The sequence below is a fragment of the Pongo abelii genome, chromosome 6, assembly GCF_028885655.2.
Source record: "Pongo abelii isolate AG06213 chromosome 6, NHGRI_mPonAbe1-v2.0_pri, whole genome shotgun sequence".
In the NCBI taxonomy this organism is placed as follows: Eukaryota; Metazoa; Chordata; class Mammalia; order Primates; family Hominidae; genus Pongo; species Pongo abelii.
In genome coordinates this window covers 53,646,288-53,664,354 of record NC_071991.2, presented here as the reverse complement: position 1 = coordinate 53,664,354, position 18,067 = coordinate 53,646,288, and the positions used below count along the sequence as shown (strand labels likewise).

The 18,067-nt window shown below is 40.2% G+C and overlaps 1 protein-coding gene across 1 annotated transcript; it reads right to left on the bottom strand.

Annotated features, from left to right (window-relative positions):
* Window positions 1-3,514: 3,514 nt before the first annotated feature.
* On the bottom strand, window positions 3,515-6,917 carry NEUROD6 (neuronal differentiation 6). Its single transcript, XM_002818080.5, has 2 exons — window positions 6,719-6,917; window positions 3,515-5,411 (listed from the first exon to the last, which is right to left on the bottom strand). Exon 2 carries the CDS (start codon window positions 5,388-5,390, stop codon window positions 4,377-4,379), a length of 1,014 nt encoding a protein of 337 aa, XP_002818126.1. The 5' UTR covers window positions 5,391-5,411; window positions 6,719-6,917; the 3' UTR covers window positions 3,515-4,376.
* Window positions 6,918-18,067: the final 11,150 nt, after the last annotated feature.

Sequence of the window (18,067 nt, the reverse complement as noted above, 5' to 3'; positions counted from 1 at the left end):
AGAGAGAGAGACTGGACTTAAGGACAAACCTTACCTAGCATCTGCAAGCAAGGGACACCTAAGAGACATTCATAACACAAATGTGTGTGGTCAAAGGAGAAAGAGGTAACAGAAAAAAAAGAGAATGCTTGGAAAAAGTAAAAGGTACCTGACAGGCGAGGAAGGAATTGGGTGGACAGTAGAGTTCAAGGCATGGTTAGGTGCCAAACTAACATCCATTTTCTCTTTTATTCTTACTGATAGGACCTGATTTTATTCAAGGTGGCAATATACTTTGTTAAAAAGGATATATTTCCCTGCTTCTCTTAAATCTACAATTAGTATGTAGAAGTCATTTGGTGGGGCTTCTATAAATTTCTCTAAAGGGGTCTGATCAGACGGGTGGAAAATCCTTTTACCATCCTCCTTTCTCTTTCTTTCTTTCTTTCCTTCCTTCTTTTCTTTTTTTTTTTCAGAGTCTCGCTCTGTAGCCAGGCTGGAGTGCAGTGGCATGATCTCGGCTCACTGCAGCCTTTGCCTCCTGGGTTCAAGCCATTCTCCTGCCTCAGCCTCCTGAGTAGCTGGGACTACAGGTGCGGGCCACCACGCCCAGCTAATTTTTGTATTTTTAGGAGAGACAGGGTTTCACCATGTTGGCCAGGATGGTCTCGATCTCTTGACCTTGTGATCCACCTGCCTCAGCCTCCGAAAGTGCTGGGATTACAGACATGAGCCACCATGCCAGACCTCCTTTTTTCTTCTTAATTGGAATGAAGATGCAATGTCTAGAACTCCAGCAGCCATCTTGGGCCAGGAGGTGAATGAGAATGGAAGCCCCACACTAAAGATAGTGGAGTACAAAGGTAGAAGGAGCCTAGGTCCCTGATGCCCCTGGCACAACCATATCATTCCTGGACTACCTCCCATGATTTCTCTATATGAGAAAGAAATATATCTTTATTTTGTTGAGGCCACTCATTGACATAGATATAGACATATATCCTGACAGATAAAAGATATAGATCATATATATATACACACACATACACACGTATATGTAAAACCTAATCCTAATAAAGGAAAAAGAACAAAATTGTGTGAAGGCAAATATAAGATTCACATAATTCAGCTCAAAAGAAGAAATGTCTAATCAATATGGAAGACAATAATGGTTTAAAGCATTCAGAAGAGAGAAAGATTTTTCATGCTGGGAGGTGAGAGAATCATGAGATCAGAATAAGAGCAAGGATTTTAACCCAAACTTATCCGACCCCAAGCCTTCCATGTTCTTTATACTATACTATTTTCCCTTCTACTGGAGTGCTATCTTAAAAAGATTTTGCAGTGCATGGCATCTGTGATGTTAGTGTTTGAATGAACAAGTCGTATGATTTCTTAGGATTGCAATCAAGAGAGAACAGGAAGAGCTCTGTTGGGGAAGCAAACTGACAGCTAGCCAGGGTGGTGTGTAAAGGGCAGGTCCCATGCCAAGGGTTATCAGGGGCATCTGAAGGAGGACTAAGCTGCGAGGATCACCCAACACCCGGTCACACACAACACACTATCCCCCATGGCAAGCGTTACCGAAGAAGGGAGCATCCATTGCATTTTTGCATCCAAGTTTTTGAAGAAATTTCATATTCTCAGGGATCTGTGCCCGAAAACCCGGCTCTTTTGCTTGAGTTCCTTATGGACAAAGCTCTGAGATCAGAAGCTCCTGGAGGTTTGCTTCTTCCTCACTCAGCCAGCTGCTTTTCTTCCTAGCTCTCCCACATTGCCAGAGGGGGGCGGGAGGATACATTTCCTGTTGCAATCTCTCGTTCCAATATGAATTTGTGACCCCGGAAAGACCGTGCGGGTTTCAAAAGCTGTCTGAACCAAGATTCTGAGCAGGCGCGAGGCTGTTCTCAGTCGGGCAGCGGGTCACCTTGGAGCAAGGATCAAGGGAGAAAGATGGGGGCGGGGGGTGGGGGAAGCCACACCTATTCTGCTAGTGATTTAACAGGATCGCTTAAAAAAATAAACCAAAAAGGCCAGATTCTTCCATTTCCAGATGCTTCTTCACTTTCTTGCTGTTTGCTTGGACAGGGTGAGCAATGGCCGGGCTCTTAGTGTCTGAGGGGACTTAAAGAGGCCTGGCAGTCCCGGACACAGTGCCAGGGAAAGCAGGTTTTGTGCGCATATGGGAGGAAGCAAGCGCTAGTCACTCCGGTGCAGAGAGACAGGCAGAGGGGACAGACGGCTGTCTAGTTTGGGCAAACTTCTCTCTACCTGGGGCGGGGGGGGGGCACAGTTCCTCCTCTCTCTGGGGCTTTTTTCCCCCGCCCTCTGGGGTTTGAATGAACAGGTGCTAACACCAGCTTAGAAGGGCGCGTTCAGCACCCGCGCCAGCAGCTGCTCGGCACCTTTGCCCCTCGGTGGCGGCTGCCTTGCGCACCAAAGGCCCAGGGGCGTAAAGCTGGAGGCGTAGAGGGAGAGCGCGACGCTGTCCTTTGCAGAATGGGGCGCGGGCCTCGCAGCCTCGGCTCAGGAAGTCCCGCCAGCCGTGGGAGGGGCAGGGCAGGGTCAGCTCTCGGCTGCACTTGGGCAAGAGAGAGCCGAAGCTATCGCCGCCTGCGCCGCGTCCCTGCTTGTGGCACAAGGGGCGGGTGAAGGGGCGACCGCCTTTCTCCCTCTCCGAGCGAGTGCGGGGCAGAGCCTCCAGGCCCGCGCGCGGCGGTGCGCTCGCCTCTCTCCATGCCACCCAGCCCCTTTCTTGGGCAGGCCAGGTCAGTGTGGGCGCCGCGGCCCGGGTTCGCAGGGCGCAGTCCCCCGGCCCCCAGGGCGCCCACTGCGGGCGGGACACGGGCAGTGCAGCCTGTGCCCGGGCGGCCACCGAGGGGACGCAAAGCCGCCAGCAACCTCTCCCCTCGCCGCCCGCCAGGCCCCGTCGGGCCGGGCCTGCGCGGGTTCTGGCGGTGCCCACAAGGCCCCCGAGGGGCAGCGTTGGCCAGGCCCACCCAAGACCTGCCCCGTCCCGCCACCACTGCACCCACTTTCTGCTGCCCTCATCGGTCTGAGCAGCTGTCCCTGCTCTTCCCCCTGAGGCAAAACTGCACCAGAGGGCATCTTGGCGAGGTCATTGCCACCCCGCCCATGACTGTAGAAGAGACTCAATCCTGTTTAAGAGGTTAGCTCCCCAGGCGCTATTAAAAATAAGTTTTTGGTGGCCTTTGTAAGGAAACTTTTAATCACACAGAATTTAGCCTCTGATCAGCCAGACATTTAAACGGCGCAGAGTAAAACCTTCCATTTTTAACATCCACTCTGGTGTTTGTTGGAAATTTGCCACCGATTTTAGGCTCGAGCTGAAGGTTACCAGGATTTATCATTGTTTCCCCAGGATGTTTAACCCTCATGGGCTCCTCTTCTTTCATTTAAGACACTTGAAAAAAAAATTTCTTGTAAGCGCTTTAGCCATTTTGTTTAAAAAAATTGTTTTAGCTCCTACGGTTTTGTAATCCAGAAATATTTCTGAAATGAGGAGTGGGGAGTATTGGAGACAGAAAGCAGCTGTGTACCAGGAAATAATAAGTAGCATGCAAAAATATCACAGCTAATAGATGTCCTTTAGGAGTGGAAATATCTATGTTTAATTGCCTTAAAAATGTGGGGTGGAAAAACACAATTATACATTGTGATAACAAACCTGTACAGTTAATTTCTGAATAATACAAAACAAGTGCTGAAATTTTTTCTTGATGATTGAGATAATTGTCCCCAAATTATGACATCAGCTACCCAAATATCATGTTGCCCCATCTGCAAATACTTGACGAGGAATAGTTACCAATTGAATGCATTTAGATTCATCCTTAATAAAAAGAAAATTGCATAGCTTTTTATATTGTTGCAAATGCATCTCCCAATATCATTGTCAGCTTGGTGATATTCTCAATATTTTAAAATTTCAATTTTTAAAAGATACATAATATATAATTCTTAATAATTATAAACACATCATTTTACTCATCTGATTTTAATAACATGCATTTTATAATTACTGTACAACCAAAATAGACATTGAATTATGCTGTGTGCATGTCTTTATTCAACAGTATATTCTTAGATACCTTGTTCAAACAAATTAAATAAGTTTAAAAGAAAATTAAAAAGTAAAACATCTTTCCGGTAGAAACAGAATCACAGTGCTTTACAGACAAAAGGAAAGGAAAAGAAGTTCTCGTACGAAAAGAGATTTATTATTACATAGAAAATTCTCACAACAGTTGAAACACACTTCAGAAACTAGTAAACACCTTAGATAGAGTTGTGCCAATTACTCAGCCCACAAGCATCTGCTTTGTCTTAATTAGACAGGGGAGGTGAATGACCACTGTTTATTTTCATTTTCCTCATTAATTATGAAAAACTGCATTTAATTCATCTTGCATTGTGAGAGATTGGCTGCGCAGATGTAAGTCGTAAGGGAAGTGGCTGTCGGTGGGCAACCTGAACATGGCACCCTGCCCAAGGGGACCCCTGGGTGGCACTGCACAGTAATGCATGCCGTAATTGTAATTTTTGCCATAGTCCAAGGTTTCTTCTTGCTTCAGGGAAAATATCCCATTATAGTTAATTGGGGGAGGACTTAAGGGACCTTCAAACTGAGGGCTGGCACACTCAGGGGAAGTACTTTCATAGAAGGATTCATACGCACTGCAATAATTGTAGGGTTTCATGGACTTGGAATTATCAAGAGTCCCATGCCCTGGGGGAGTGGTGAGCTCAGGGCTGTGGTAGGGTGGGTAGAAGGTAGAGTAGGGTGACCTTGTGTGGTGTGCAGCCTCCCCACCCTGACCCATCAGGAAACTCCTGGCGTTGAGCTGCAAGCAGCCTGCCACCAAGTTTGTAGTTGGCTGGGAAAGACCTTTGCATAAGTTTTGGACGAATGTGAGCAGATCTGGTCTCTTGCCGATTCTCAGAATTTCAGAAAGTGCCCAGATGTAGTTTTTGGCCAGTCGTAAAGTCTCTATTTTGGACAGTTTCTGGGTTTTAGAATAACAGGGGACCACTTTTCTTAAGTTGTCCAGAGCGTCGTTGAGGCCATGCATCCTGTTCCTCTCGCGCGCGTTCGCTTCCTGTCTCCTGAACTTGACCCTTTCCAATCGCAGCTTTGTTGTCTTTTTTTTCCTAAGACCCCTCCTTCTAGGCAACCCATTTTCATCTTCCTCTTCCCTGTCTTCCTCCTCTTCTTCTTTCTCGGTTTCTTCTCCAGGGGCCCTTTTGATGCTCTTTCCTCGAAGGACAATCTGTTTGGAAAAGCTTTCTGGCTTCTTAATTTGCTTCTGGTCCTCGCATTCTCTAGAAAACTTTCTGCACATCTGGGATTCTGGCATTACAACAGACTCATCAAACGGTAGTGTTAACATGGTTCTCTAATCTTAAATTACCTGAAAAAATGCCAGCACAATATTTAAAGAGTTTTCATTTTTAAAGTTTATACACTTAAAACATATTTAATTATTTAATCATAAGATTACAAAAACACGTGAAAAAGACTGATTCTGGGACTGATTTTTTAACATTAAATATAATTTTGAGTTTGTGAAGATAAGTAATTATGAAGACATTGATGCATTCAATAGGATTAATTTATATGAGCAAATTAGCAAAAGAAAATAAAAATGAAACATATAATTATTGTGATATCACCACCATCTACATTTCTCTTTGCCTTTAAACTGGATTTTAGTACCCCCAAAAAAGATTGTGGAATTCAAGCAAATGCAAACCATGAAATTGCAATGCAGAATTTCATTAATTCCAATTCCCCTGAGCACAAAATGAGAAGATAAACCAGTTTTTTAAATAGAAAGTACTATCTCTCCATTAGCCGACAAATTTGTGTTCTTTTTTTAAAACAAACAAACAAACAAAACCTTAACTTTATTTGCTGTATCACACAACTGTGAATTTAGATAACTGGGTGTGGGAATATACAAATTTAAAGAAAAGATAATAATCAGAGTCAATTTTTAAACTGTTTTTTTCTGATCAGTAAAGAATTATGTAAAAGAGCACTATTTTCCCAGGCTTCAAAAAGAAAAGGGGATTAGGCTAATTTGGAATAAACTCTATAAATAAATTTAAAACATAAAAATCACTAGCAATTTCTTTTAATTAAAAAAAATATTGAGACTGATTTTATTTACATTTAAATTTTTTCCAAATAGAATTATCTGTTTACTGCTGTTCAAATCATCCTGGACAAAAACCACTCTCGTAGTGTTTTTGTTCTACGAGCCATAGAAGTCTCCCTCTAGCTAATATCTGACAGGAACGGTCCAAGGATTCTGACTGCAATTGTGCACGTGTGTTCAGAATCCCAAATGAAAGGGGAAAATAATTTGTGTTTCAAATACATTTTGGTTTTTGTTTGGTGAAGCAGCAAGTATTTTCATCTAAAGTCTTCAAACAAATAAGCACATTAAAGCAGAGACTTTTCAATTTAACAATCTCCAGCCCCCTCAACACACACATATACACACGAACACATACACAAACTCTTAGTAATGTCCACATACTTGCAGTGTTACATAATAGCAGTGAAAGTATGTGATAATTACATCATAAGAATGAAATATGATAAGTTATAGATGGCAAAGAGCATATAAATACTATAAGACAGTGACACTGTATCTTTAAATACTTGCATGCAAAGCCAGCATCAATTGAAGTATATCTTTATTTATATTACCTTAGGTTTTAATTTCATTCAATAATCAGTTTTCATTTTGGGTCTTCCAAATCTTTTCAGGCTGAGTGTCGCATCGTCTCCTGGAGTCTCTAGATCTGTGTATATCTGCACTATCTCATTGATCTCTAAAAAGTGACATTGATGCCAACTGCCAGAGCTGGTACCCATGCCATCTGCTAGTGACGTCACAGGGCAGAGAGAGCCATGTGATCCTCTCTCTTGGGACCTTCATTCTGCGCTGATCATCTGGCATCCCTGTAAGTGGGTACCAGCATTCATGCATCAACACAGAAGGTTAGACTGATAGGAAAAAAATCTGCACCAGCATTTCACGTACAGTAGGTGCGTTTCTCCTCGAACTGCTTTGGTTTCACTGGCAATCTGTAGAAATAGCTGTGTTAGTGTTCAGTTTCGCCCTGCCAACGGTGCAAGTATTAGGTGGTCGTTAATATTCCATTCATTTACAAGGTGGGCTTTTGTGTGAGCAAGAGGTTTTTGTTGTTGTTGATGATGTTGTTTTGTAAAGATCACCATCCCATTTGTGCACCTGGGTACCCAGGGAAAGAAAGCCGTGAAAAGGAGCTGGAAACTGGTCTTAAGATGTTTAACCAAACTAAGATTTGTGTAAGTGAACAGGGGTCAACAAAGGTCTCCTTTTCTTGTTTTGTTTCACAGCATGTAACTTATGAGTGTGTGTCTGTGTGTTCTCTTATTAACATGTAAGACTTCTGTGCTTCTTAGGGATTTGGAATAAAAGAACAGCTTCTCCATCTGGGGTCTGTGAAAGACATCCTCAAATACTCCCCTTCCTACACTTGCTGGTATCTTTCACCAACTTTTGCAGAGACACTGCAAGTCCGTTCTTAAGGATTTCAAACTACATACTTTGTCCTCTGCAGAAAGTCACTAACTTCACTCTTTTATTGTCCCTTATCTCTTCCCAGCGTTAACTTGCTTGTTCCTTCTCATTTCATTTCAGACCCAATAAAAGTAAAAATTATCACTTAGGTTTTTGTCTTCCTCTCCCTGACATTCTGCTGAGTATTTTAATCAAAGATTAGCTTTCCTGTTTTTGTTTTTTTTTTAACTTTCAGATTTTTTTCTTTCTCTTAAAAATCTTGTCCTCGCATTTTTCTCTAGACAACATCAGTTTAAATATCTTCTTGTTCTTTTATCAGTGTCCAGTTGTTTTTCCCTATCAGGTGTATTTCAGATTTATATTTTTTCGCCGCTCCACACTTTTGGTTTCTTCTTAACAAAAGCAGAGTGCAGTTAAGCAGTTAAGCAAAGCTGGCAAAGCCTTATAGATAATACGAACTGTGGAGCCAGAGACAAACTCCACCTTCCTCCCGTTTTCTCTTCTCCCGTGCCCCCACCCCTATAAAGGACATTTGATTTCAGGATTGCCTGCCAGTAAAGTAAAAAGTGCGCTTACAAAAAAAAAAATAAGTAAAAGTTTTAAAATAAACAAATAAACACAACCTTTGTTGTTTGACAACTGAGTAATCTCTTTCTATAAAGTGAGAGAGTATGCTTTTGGTATTAAAGTAATCCCTGGCAGAGCTGTAACTGTTGAATCTGTGTTAGCATTCCCCTTATAAATCCCAGTATTGAAAGGTTTAGAATTCTGCTGCTCTAATGCACTTTGGATCCAAATTGGCACCAAGGGCCTCACACTAAATTCAATTTTGCTCCTGTCATACCCCACTTATTTCCACCTTCTTCAAAAAGTTGCTTGACTTTTCCTGGACAGTTCTAGAAATGATGGGGAAGCTGGCAAAAAGGAGAATCAAATATGTAAAAGCAGATAATTTTTCTCTCTTAATGGCCCAGTAAAAAATGCAAATTTAAAATAAGAGTCAGGCTATAAACTCCTAAGTTAAAATAGGTAGGTTGGCCTAGCTCTTGTTTTTTAAAAAGCCAGATATACCATAGCCATTGTAAAATTTGTTGTTTAAGAATATATTACTTGGTAATGGGTGCACTGAGTATATTTCATTTGGCTTTTAATTCAAGAACTACACACAGTTTTTATATTAGCATAGAGAATTTCTATAGGAAGGCCAGTTGCAGAATTTTGTTGGTCTCACATATGATTAATTTTTAAATGTAAAGGAGCATAAGTATCAGAGTCATGAGCCACAAAGCAGCCAGTGCTGTCTTGAATTTTGTATATTGCACCATGTTCTAAACTTGCAAAGTCTCCAAAAGCTGCATTGTATTAAAGGCATCACAAACATGAAAATCAAAATCCAAGGAATAGGTGACATGATATGCCAGTAGAAAATTATCATGGATGTACTTCATTGAAAGGGTAGATTTTATATTTTATTTTGGCATTAGCAGAAAAATGAGAAGCAATTTATCGATAAAAACATTTGAGGCTGTGCTATTCCTGCCTTTGAACACGAAAGAAAAACCTTTGGTGCTGACGGGGTGGAGGGACAGAATCAGTGTTCAGGTTTTCTGACTATTAATCTATTGTTTGGATGCTTTAGTTTTTCGTTTTTTTTTTTTTTTAAAAAAGGTGGGAGAATAAAAAATTGTTATGTCAAGATTTAGCAAGAATTAAGTGTGTTTGTACAATAATCTTTCAAAAGAAATTTTGTTATGCGTTTTCTACTATAGTTCCAGATATGCAAATGCCTGTGCTGTTAATATGCATTCATAACATACACCATAAGGGCTGTTCTACTCTCTGCTAAGAAAGCATGTTAACACCAATACTCCAAACAGAAATACATTCTGACTTATAGATGAATATGCAGAGTATGAGAAGTGTATTATCACCATTTCTATAATGTAGTTTCTCATTTTACAACAACTACTGCATAGCAAAGTTCATATCTATAACTCATTTTGGTATTAATTTAATTGATATGATTTTTGCTTCTGGGGCCACGCAATTTTATAGATTTTTTAAAACGTGTCCAGTGTCTGTCTGTCTGCCTATCTCTTGCTTTCACTGGGTAAATGCTCATATTTCACTCATGAAAATGAGCCACGGAAAATTTAGATATAATTTTGACTCTGTTGTAAGACAATAAAAACCAAAAGTCCCAATTAAGGCTCGAGTGTTGTTGTTTTTTATGTCATCCTGTTGGTGCCTGTGTCTTAGCAAGTGGGAATTCTATTGACTCCCTTTTTCACAGTCCCCTCATCATTTGAGATCAGTTTGAAACATGAAAGGCATTTTTCTCAACTCTCCAAGGGTATAAGGCAACAGAATGTAGACTGGGACAGGATCAAGAGCACAAGCCCAGGACCAGAGTTTTTTCCCCAGATGTGGGGTACTAACACACACTGAGATCAATTTTGAATATTTTTCTCTCTTTCTTTCCTTCCTTCTTTCCTTCCTTCCTTCCTTCCTGTCTTTCTGTCTTTCTTCTTCTTCTTGCCTTAGACAGATCTTCAGGGTGCTCATGAAGCTTGTGAGCAAGCTCCTCAGTGTTAGTCCCTAGAGTTTTAACTTTGTGATCCCCATTGGCTTGAAATAGTTTTATGGCTGTGGCAGTGTCCCACTTTGGAAAACAGTCCTTGGAATTTATGTAAAAGTGTTTAAATTATCAGGCAAAATACAAAACAACCTCATTCCCTCAAAGCCTTAGAGGGCTTAAAAATATAATTTAAACATAGATGGTACAAAGATGTTGTTTATATATACACATGAGGGTTATGTAGACTAAACAGATAATCTGTAATAATTTGAGGGCAACTTTTGTATTACTTTTTAGATTTACTTCAAGGTGAAGACTACACTGAATTATCTTATTATTATGTAATAATTATATTTGTTGTTTATGTGGCTCATAGAACACTGCAATATTCAGTCTTCTATTATGCTTTGCTCAAAACAGCACTCTTTCCAGAAATATTCTTTATTATTTTTCTCCCAAGGAACATTTTACTGACCAAACCAGATTTAATTTTTATTTCTCATTTGTTATTAAATAACGGCATCTAACACTACCAGTTAAAACTTCTTCCAGTATGAGAAAACTAGTATTACTGGACTGAATTCTTATAATTCCAGCCACAAGTAGCGAGATGATGCTTTAACTTTTGTGATCTCACTGTAAGGACATGTACAGTTTTCTTTAGGCTTTCAAAATATTAAGAATAATGTGTTAACCCTAATTACTACTTTTTATGATACCGAATTAGAAATTATTGTTCTATTCCAATACATGTAATGTAGTGATTATTTTTAAACACAGAAAACAGAAATACAATTTGTTTCTTTTTCCTGTTACATTCATTCATTTTGTAAGATTGAAGTAAGACCATTTTATAAGACCTTTATGCAAGAGATGTTTTTGCAAAAGTTTTATGCAAACTGCATTTTTGAAAATCAAGTTTAATGTTAGGTGATGGTATGATGAAGTGCAGGCTCTCTTAACACAGATGATTCCTGGATGGATTTGAAGAGGTCCTTGAGCCTCCCAAGATGCTGTGCAAATTGGCACGTATGTACATACATGCACTTTTCTAAGGAAAGGCTTGCTTTGTCAGATTCTAAAAGGGTAAGAATGACAAAGAGTATTTTGACATTTTACCAACCTTGTTTCAAATCTTGATCCTGCTGTTTAATAGCTGTATGTCATTCATTCGTTCATCCATTCATTAGTTCATCAAAATCTTATTGAAGATCTATTTTGGAGTAATTTTTGACTCCTCTTTTTCTCTTACATCCCACAATCAATATGTCAGCAAATCCTCTCAGATCTATGTTAAAATTACACCCAGACTCTGAGCGCTTTTCAGCAATTGCCCTACTCCTACTCTGGCCCAGAACACCATCACCTTTTACCTGGCCTAGATGGCATCTGGGCTTTCACTCTTGGCCCCTTACATCCCATATAGGACTCTCAATTCAGTAGCCACAGGCATCTGATTAGAACATAAATCAGACTGTGTTCTCCTGCACTCAGAACCTCCAGTACTTCTCCTCTCCCTCAGAGCAGAGGCCAAGTCCTGGCAGAGGCCCAGAGGTTTCTCCTGGCTTCTGCGATTCCATCTTCTGCTTTCCCCTGGACTCACTCATCTCCAGTGACACTGGCTGCTGGCGATTCCTTGAACACTCAGGCACAGTCCCACCTTAGGGTCGTGGCACTGAATTTCCACCTGGCATTTTCTTTTTGCAAATCCCCATGGCTCATTCTCATACCTTTCAAGTCTCTGTCTACATGGCCCTTCTCAGTGAAGCCTCCCCTGGCTCTCCTAATTTATACTGTGGCCCTGCACCCACTTATTCCTCTCTATCCATTTTCTTCCTGTTTTACTTTTCTCTGTAGTACTTATCACTTTCTAACACAATACATTGCTGATTTCCAGTGTGTATTAATCTACATTTCTAATGCTTGCCCATGAAAGCCAGTAAGTACATACTTGTTGAATGAAAAATTGTGACCAGGCACTGGGTTAGTGACGGCCATTCAGCAGTGTGTAGAGCAGCTGTACAAGGCTGTCGGGGAGTTTGCAGTCTAGTAGGGGAGACAGACAATGAACAGGTAAACACATGCACGTGGAATGTACACATCAGAGGCTACAGAGAAAAATGGGGGGACCTATTTGATTAAAGTACCGAGGAGCCCTTTCTGAGTCGTCCTTTAAGCTGAGACGAGCAGGTGGAGCAGCAGAGGCAGGAGCTCGTGCTGTTTCTTCTGGTCTGGGAAGACCAGGAGCAGCGCCGTGACAGTAAGCCCTGGATCGTCCAAGGGTGCCTGGGTCGTGGTGAAGCATTTCGAATATATTCCACAGGAAGCCTTTGGAGAGCTTGAGGCAATTTAAGATTTGAAACATTTTCTTCAGCTGGCTCCAACGAGAAGATTTGGAGAGGGCAAAAGAAGAAACAGGGAGAGAACAGACAGGGCTCGGGACACACTACCCCAAAATTTGGCATATTGAAGCCGAAGGAATTTGAGAAAGCCTTAGAAGCAGGAAGATCTCTCAGACCTTCCCCACTTCTCCCTTGAAGCGGATGACAAAATATAGGAAGGATTTTCTTTTTTATTTATTCCTTCCTTTAGAGATAGTGTCTTGCTGTGTTGCCCAGACTGGTCTCGAGCTCCTTGCCTCAGGTGATCCTCCTGCCTTGGCCTCCCAAAGTGCTGGGATTGCAGGTATGAGCCACTACATCTGGACCAAGAAGGATTTTCTGACCTTCCACTGAAGCAGGTCAGAGAAGCCGCATGTGAGAGGTGCCCTCCCTACACCCAGATGAAAGGAATCCCTTGTCTTTGAAGACATAAGAACGCAGATTAGAATCTGAACAAACAGATCATGCTAAGTTTCCTCAGTTTATTACAATTCGATTACATTATTTGTCACATCGTATTTCTTCTTGACTCTTCTTTTTTATCAAATCCAGTGTAAAAACACTAAAGTTTAACTCTTTGTTTGGGTTGTCATTTCTTTATGAAGGCTCCCATGTCATAGAAAACTTATTAAATAAATGTGTATACTTTCCTCTGGTTAATCTGTCTTTTATTATAGCAACCTCATCCATGAACCTAGGATGGGTAAGAAAAGAGATATTTCTCCTCCTCCACAGAAATTACAAAGCCTGTGAGAGTAGACAGAGCCGGAGGGGATGACTGTGGCCCCAGGTTGAGTGGAGGCAATGGAAAAGGAGAAAAAAGGAGGCATGGAAATATATTTTGGAGATGGAATCGACAGAATTTACTGATTGAATGGATGTGGATTACCTGTAGGAAAGTTACAAAACCTCTGGTCATGAGGATGATGATGATGACGATGAACAAAGTATTCATTCATACACAGGGCGCCGAGCATCAGGCTAAGGGCTTTATAAACATTAGCACATTTGTTCCTTGCAGTAAGGTAGATGTGAGTGTCCTCATTGCAGAGATAATGAATCTGTGGCTCAGAGATATTAACTAATGTTCCCAGACTGCTCAGTTTTCAAGTGAGGGAATCATCACTTGGACCTAGGTCAGTCTGAATCCAAATCCTACCTTTTAAAATACTATACCTTGCTACCTTAAGAATTAAATGATGAATGTTAATGGACTGCCTAGGACTGTCTCTGGTATAAAATAAATACTGAATTAATAACATTAGACGAAGTAGCAAAACTTGACCATGAATCTATTTACAAAGTGAATAATTATCTTAAGAGTCACCAGATACATTACACTTTTCTATGCTTTTCTTTTTTGGATCAATGTGTATAGGTAGTTGTAGACTGTTATGTATGGTGAAATCATATAACAATAATTATAGTTGTCATGACAACAGCTCTTTTTTTTTTTTTTTTTTTTTTTTTGAGATGGAGTCTGTCTCTGTCACCCAGGCTGGAGTGCAGTGGCATGATCTCGGCTCACTGCAACCTCTGCTTCCCAGGTTCAAGTGATTCTCCTGCTTTAGCCTCCTGAATAGCTGGGATTACAGGCATGTACCACCATGCCCAGCTAATTTTTGTAATTTTTAGTAAAGACAGGGTTTCACCATGTTGGTCAGGTTGGTCTTGAACTCCTGACCTCATGATCTGACCGCCTTGGCCTTCCAAAGTGCTGGGATTACAAGAGTGAGCCACCGTGCCCAGCTGACAAGCTCTTATTTGACTCCGAAGAGTTGAGGGTTGAGTTGTTCAATTTTATTCCTTGATTGTTTTTCATTCATTCAACAAAACCCTTACTTTTTATGTTACTACTGTAGATATGAGAGGAAATATGGATACATAACAGAGGCCCAGCTCTTATGGAAGTCAGAGTTGAATTAGGCACACGAAACGCATCCACAATCGTCTAATTAAAAATAGTATGGGCTCGCTATAAGAGAGGTTGTTGTTAGGGATAAAGAAAACATTTGACTAGAGCTTGCAAGTATGTGAAGAATTTTTTTTTTACCTTTATTTGAGATACAACAGAGACTGAAAAATACACATGACAATAAGTTCACAGTTCAATTAAATTTTTCCAAGCTGAACACGTCTATTTGACAGGATCAAGAAACACCACCACCAGCTACCCAGAAGCCTCCTTCTTCCATCTTACAGCTACCAGCCAGCCCTCCCCAAAATAAACCAAAAACTTGACTTCTAACTGCATCAATTAATTTTGTTCCATTTTGTACATTATATAAATGAAACCATGGGCCTGGTTCCTTTATCTCAACTTTTTTAGTGTGAAGTTTATCCACATTGTACGCAATTGTAGATTGTTCACCCTTGCCGCTATATAGTATTCCATTGCATGACTATACCACATTTTGTTTTTTCATTCTGTTGTTGATGAATATTTGGGTAGTTTCTCATTTGGGGTTATCATAAGTGCTATTCTAGTACATTTAATTTGGTAAACATATGTATGTTAGCCGCATCCCATTCCTATGTATATATCCAACAGAAATGTGTACATGTATTCTGTGTGTAGGACTTTAAGTTTCATTTAGAATGGGACATTTGGGAAGAGGTAATCTTTATTAATTACCTGCACAATCACACACATCCTAAAATCATTATACAAGTTTGATAACATTCTCCCAAAGCTAAAAGCACACTAATCAAGAAGGATATTGATCACCAATCTACAAATTTTTCTTGAATGATTCCTTCATATCAAACAACTGTGTTTGATGTTGGAGACAGTAGAAGACACAGTCCCTTCGTTCAAGGAGTCTAGAGATCTGTTGAGGAAATAGAACTGACATATTTGAAGCATTGAGATGTACCACTCTGGTACAGAGTATCAAACAAATGAATATCTGCTTTGTTTTCCTAACAGCCTTTTGGAAGACAGTGCAAACCTAAGATTATGCAGTAGTTTACCAAGAACATATTTCAGAATATTTGCCTTTAAAGAGTACTTTAGTGGAAATTTAAGTTTTCTAACACTATGGCTAAATTATTAAAACTAGTATTTGATCAATGTTATTATGAAGACTAAGTTTTTGAATACATTGTGCTAGATTTTCTGCATATATTATGTAGTTTTTACAACAGCTATATGAGGATTATATGCATAGGCAGACTGGTATAGTGGTTAAGGATGGTAAATGGCACCAGACTCCCTGATTCTGCTACTTTCTAGCTGAATGACCCTGGGCAAGTTCTCTATGTTTCAGCTTCTCCGTCTCCCAGTTGGGACTGATTCTATTCTTATCTCATAGGTTGTTGGATATAAAGGGCTTAGAATGATACCTACTACATAGGAAGCATCGTATTATTTGACAGATTAATTTAAAATAAAAATTGAGGAAGGGTGGCAGAGTTGAGTATAAGGCATTTATGTGAAATAATTTTTCAACTCTTTGTGAAGAAAAGGCAATGTCTGTGGCAATGTCCCGTGATTGGTCATTCAAGCGTTCAGGGTGTAGGTGGAGAACATGTATGATATTGTCAATGAAATCAATTATTCTGAAGGTATTATCTAGACCTCTGCTTGCAATTTCAGCACCTTGGACTAGGAAATATGGCAATGTTTTAAGGACAAATAACTTCTTAGTGAAGGTTGAGCCAGGCTACAAATCTTTCAGTGACTTGAACTTCTTGGCTGTGTATACTCCAGTTCTTTCCTACATAAGCCTTGCAGCCTTTGTTCTTTGTCTCTACCTACTTTCAAATCTCTTGGTGGCTTTGATGGAAGGAGTACATTGCACACCAAGAAGACACGCAGAAAGCATTTTCAGTCCTGATGTTTACATGATTGCAGACAGAAGCCAGCAAGGTGAGTTTGGAAACTAAAGCTTTAGGTTGAACAGCTGACCTTGCTAAAGCCACGGATTCAAATGGAAAAAGGCAGGAACTAATCACCACCAAGGGAATGCATTTATTTGTCCTGGGATGTAACGTATGCAGATAGGTCTTATAACTCCTAGAACACATTAAAAAAAAATTCATGGTTCACACCTTACAGGAATAAACAGCTAGTGAATCCTAAGCAAAATGAAAAAGCTCAAATCATTATTTGTCTTTTAGTATTTTAGACTTCTGGTTGGTTGGCTCTGTTTTGTTGGCAAATTTCATCTAATTACAATATATTTTTCATTTGTGTTTTAAAATAGCAATCCTAACCCACTGTTATTATAACATATGTGGTAAGTTGTTATTCCTAGGGTGGTGATAAATTTGTGGTGATCCATTCACATCCTTACAGGTTGGAATTAATCTTTCTCCTCTGATTTCCCACTACACTTTGTGCTTCTATTATTGTGCTTAGCGTAATTTGCTTTGTAGTATAGCTATTTGTGACTGCATCTGTCTCCCCTACTAGATTGTGAGGACAAAAATAATCTCGGATTTCTGTTTGTTTCATTTGGCTTTGCAGTACCTGTATCACATAACACACTGATTTGCACATAGTAGGGACTCAATAAATATTGATGGTAGAATCAATTGATCAATTACAGTTGCAGCAGATTTGGCTGGAGAACACCTCAGAGCAATGAGGCCCATCTGTCAATAAAAGCTGTGATCTTTGCCTCATTAACACCATGGCTAAGCAATGAAATAATAAGTCAGTGACAAAAGGCTTTGTGTCCCACATACCATAAGCTAGATTGTAGATTATGTAATTCCTTCAGCAGTAAAAAATCCTTCGGAAAGCAAGAGGCTATACAGTAGCAATAATGATCCATAATTTTATACAGTCTGCATGTGAAGGTTGACCCCAGCATACTCTCTCCTGGCTTTTTCAAAGGAGCAAGGCTGTCCAGTGCTAATTATTTCTTTCAAAGTCTAGAATAACTTTTTCACTGAGAAGTTTGCATTTTGGCCGCCAATACTGGTACAAGATCCAGTCTAATATAGTGGCACATGGCTTTCGATTCTGTTATTAGCCAGTGTCCTTTTCTGGAGGAAATATATCATCATATCATTGTTCTTTTGATTCAGAGTTCAAGCATCCCCAGGCTGGACTTTCTACCACCGGCAGGATGTGAGTTTGGCTTGTTAGTGGTGAAGCTAACTCACGTTACACCGGCTCAATTAGTTGCACCACTGCTTTCTGTTGAAAGGTGTTGGACATCAAAGAGAACAGAAGGGCAGTTCTTCATCCTGCCCTATTTGACCCTTCTCGTTCCTTAGCTGCTGAGGCAGCACATATATTTGGTGGACTGATAAGGAATGGGAAACACATGATATTGGCAGCATTTTTCTGTTCTCCAAAGCAAAAATCCTTCCAGATTAGCAACTCACTTCCAAATGATCCATGTTGGGAGGAGTCTGAAAGAGAATTAGTGAAGAAAGTGAAATAGAAATAAGTAAATATGTTATGCATTTGGGATTAAAGGCCAGACAGGACACCTAAAACCAGCATGTAACTAACTAACCACAATTATCAAATGCCTGGCATGGTCAATGAACAGAACATGATCCTTGTGCTTGAA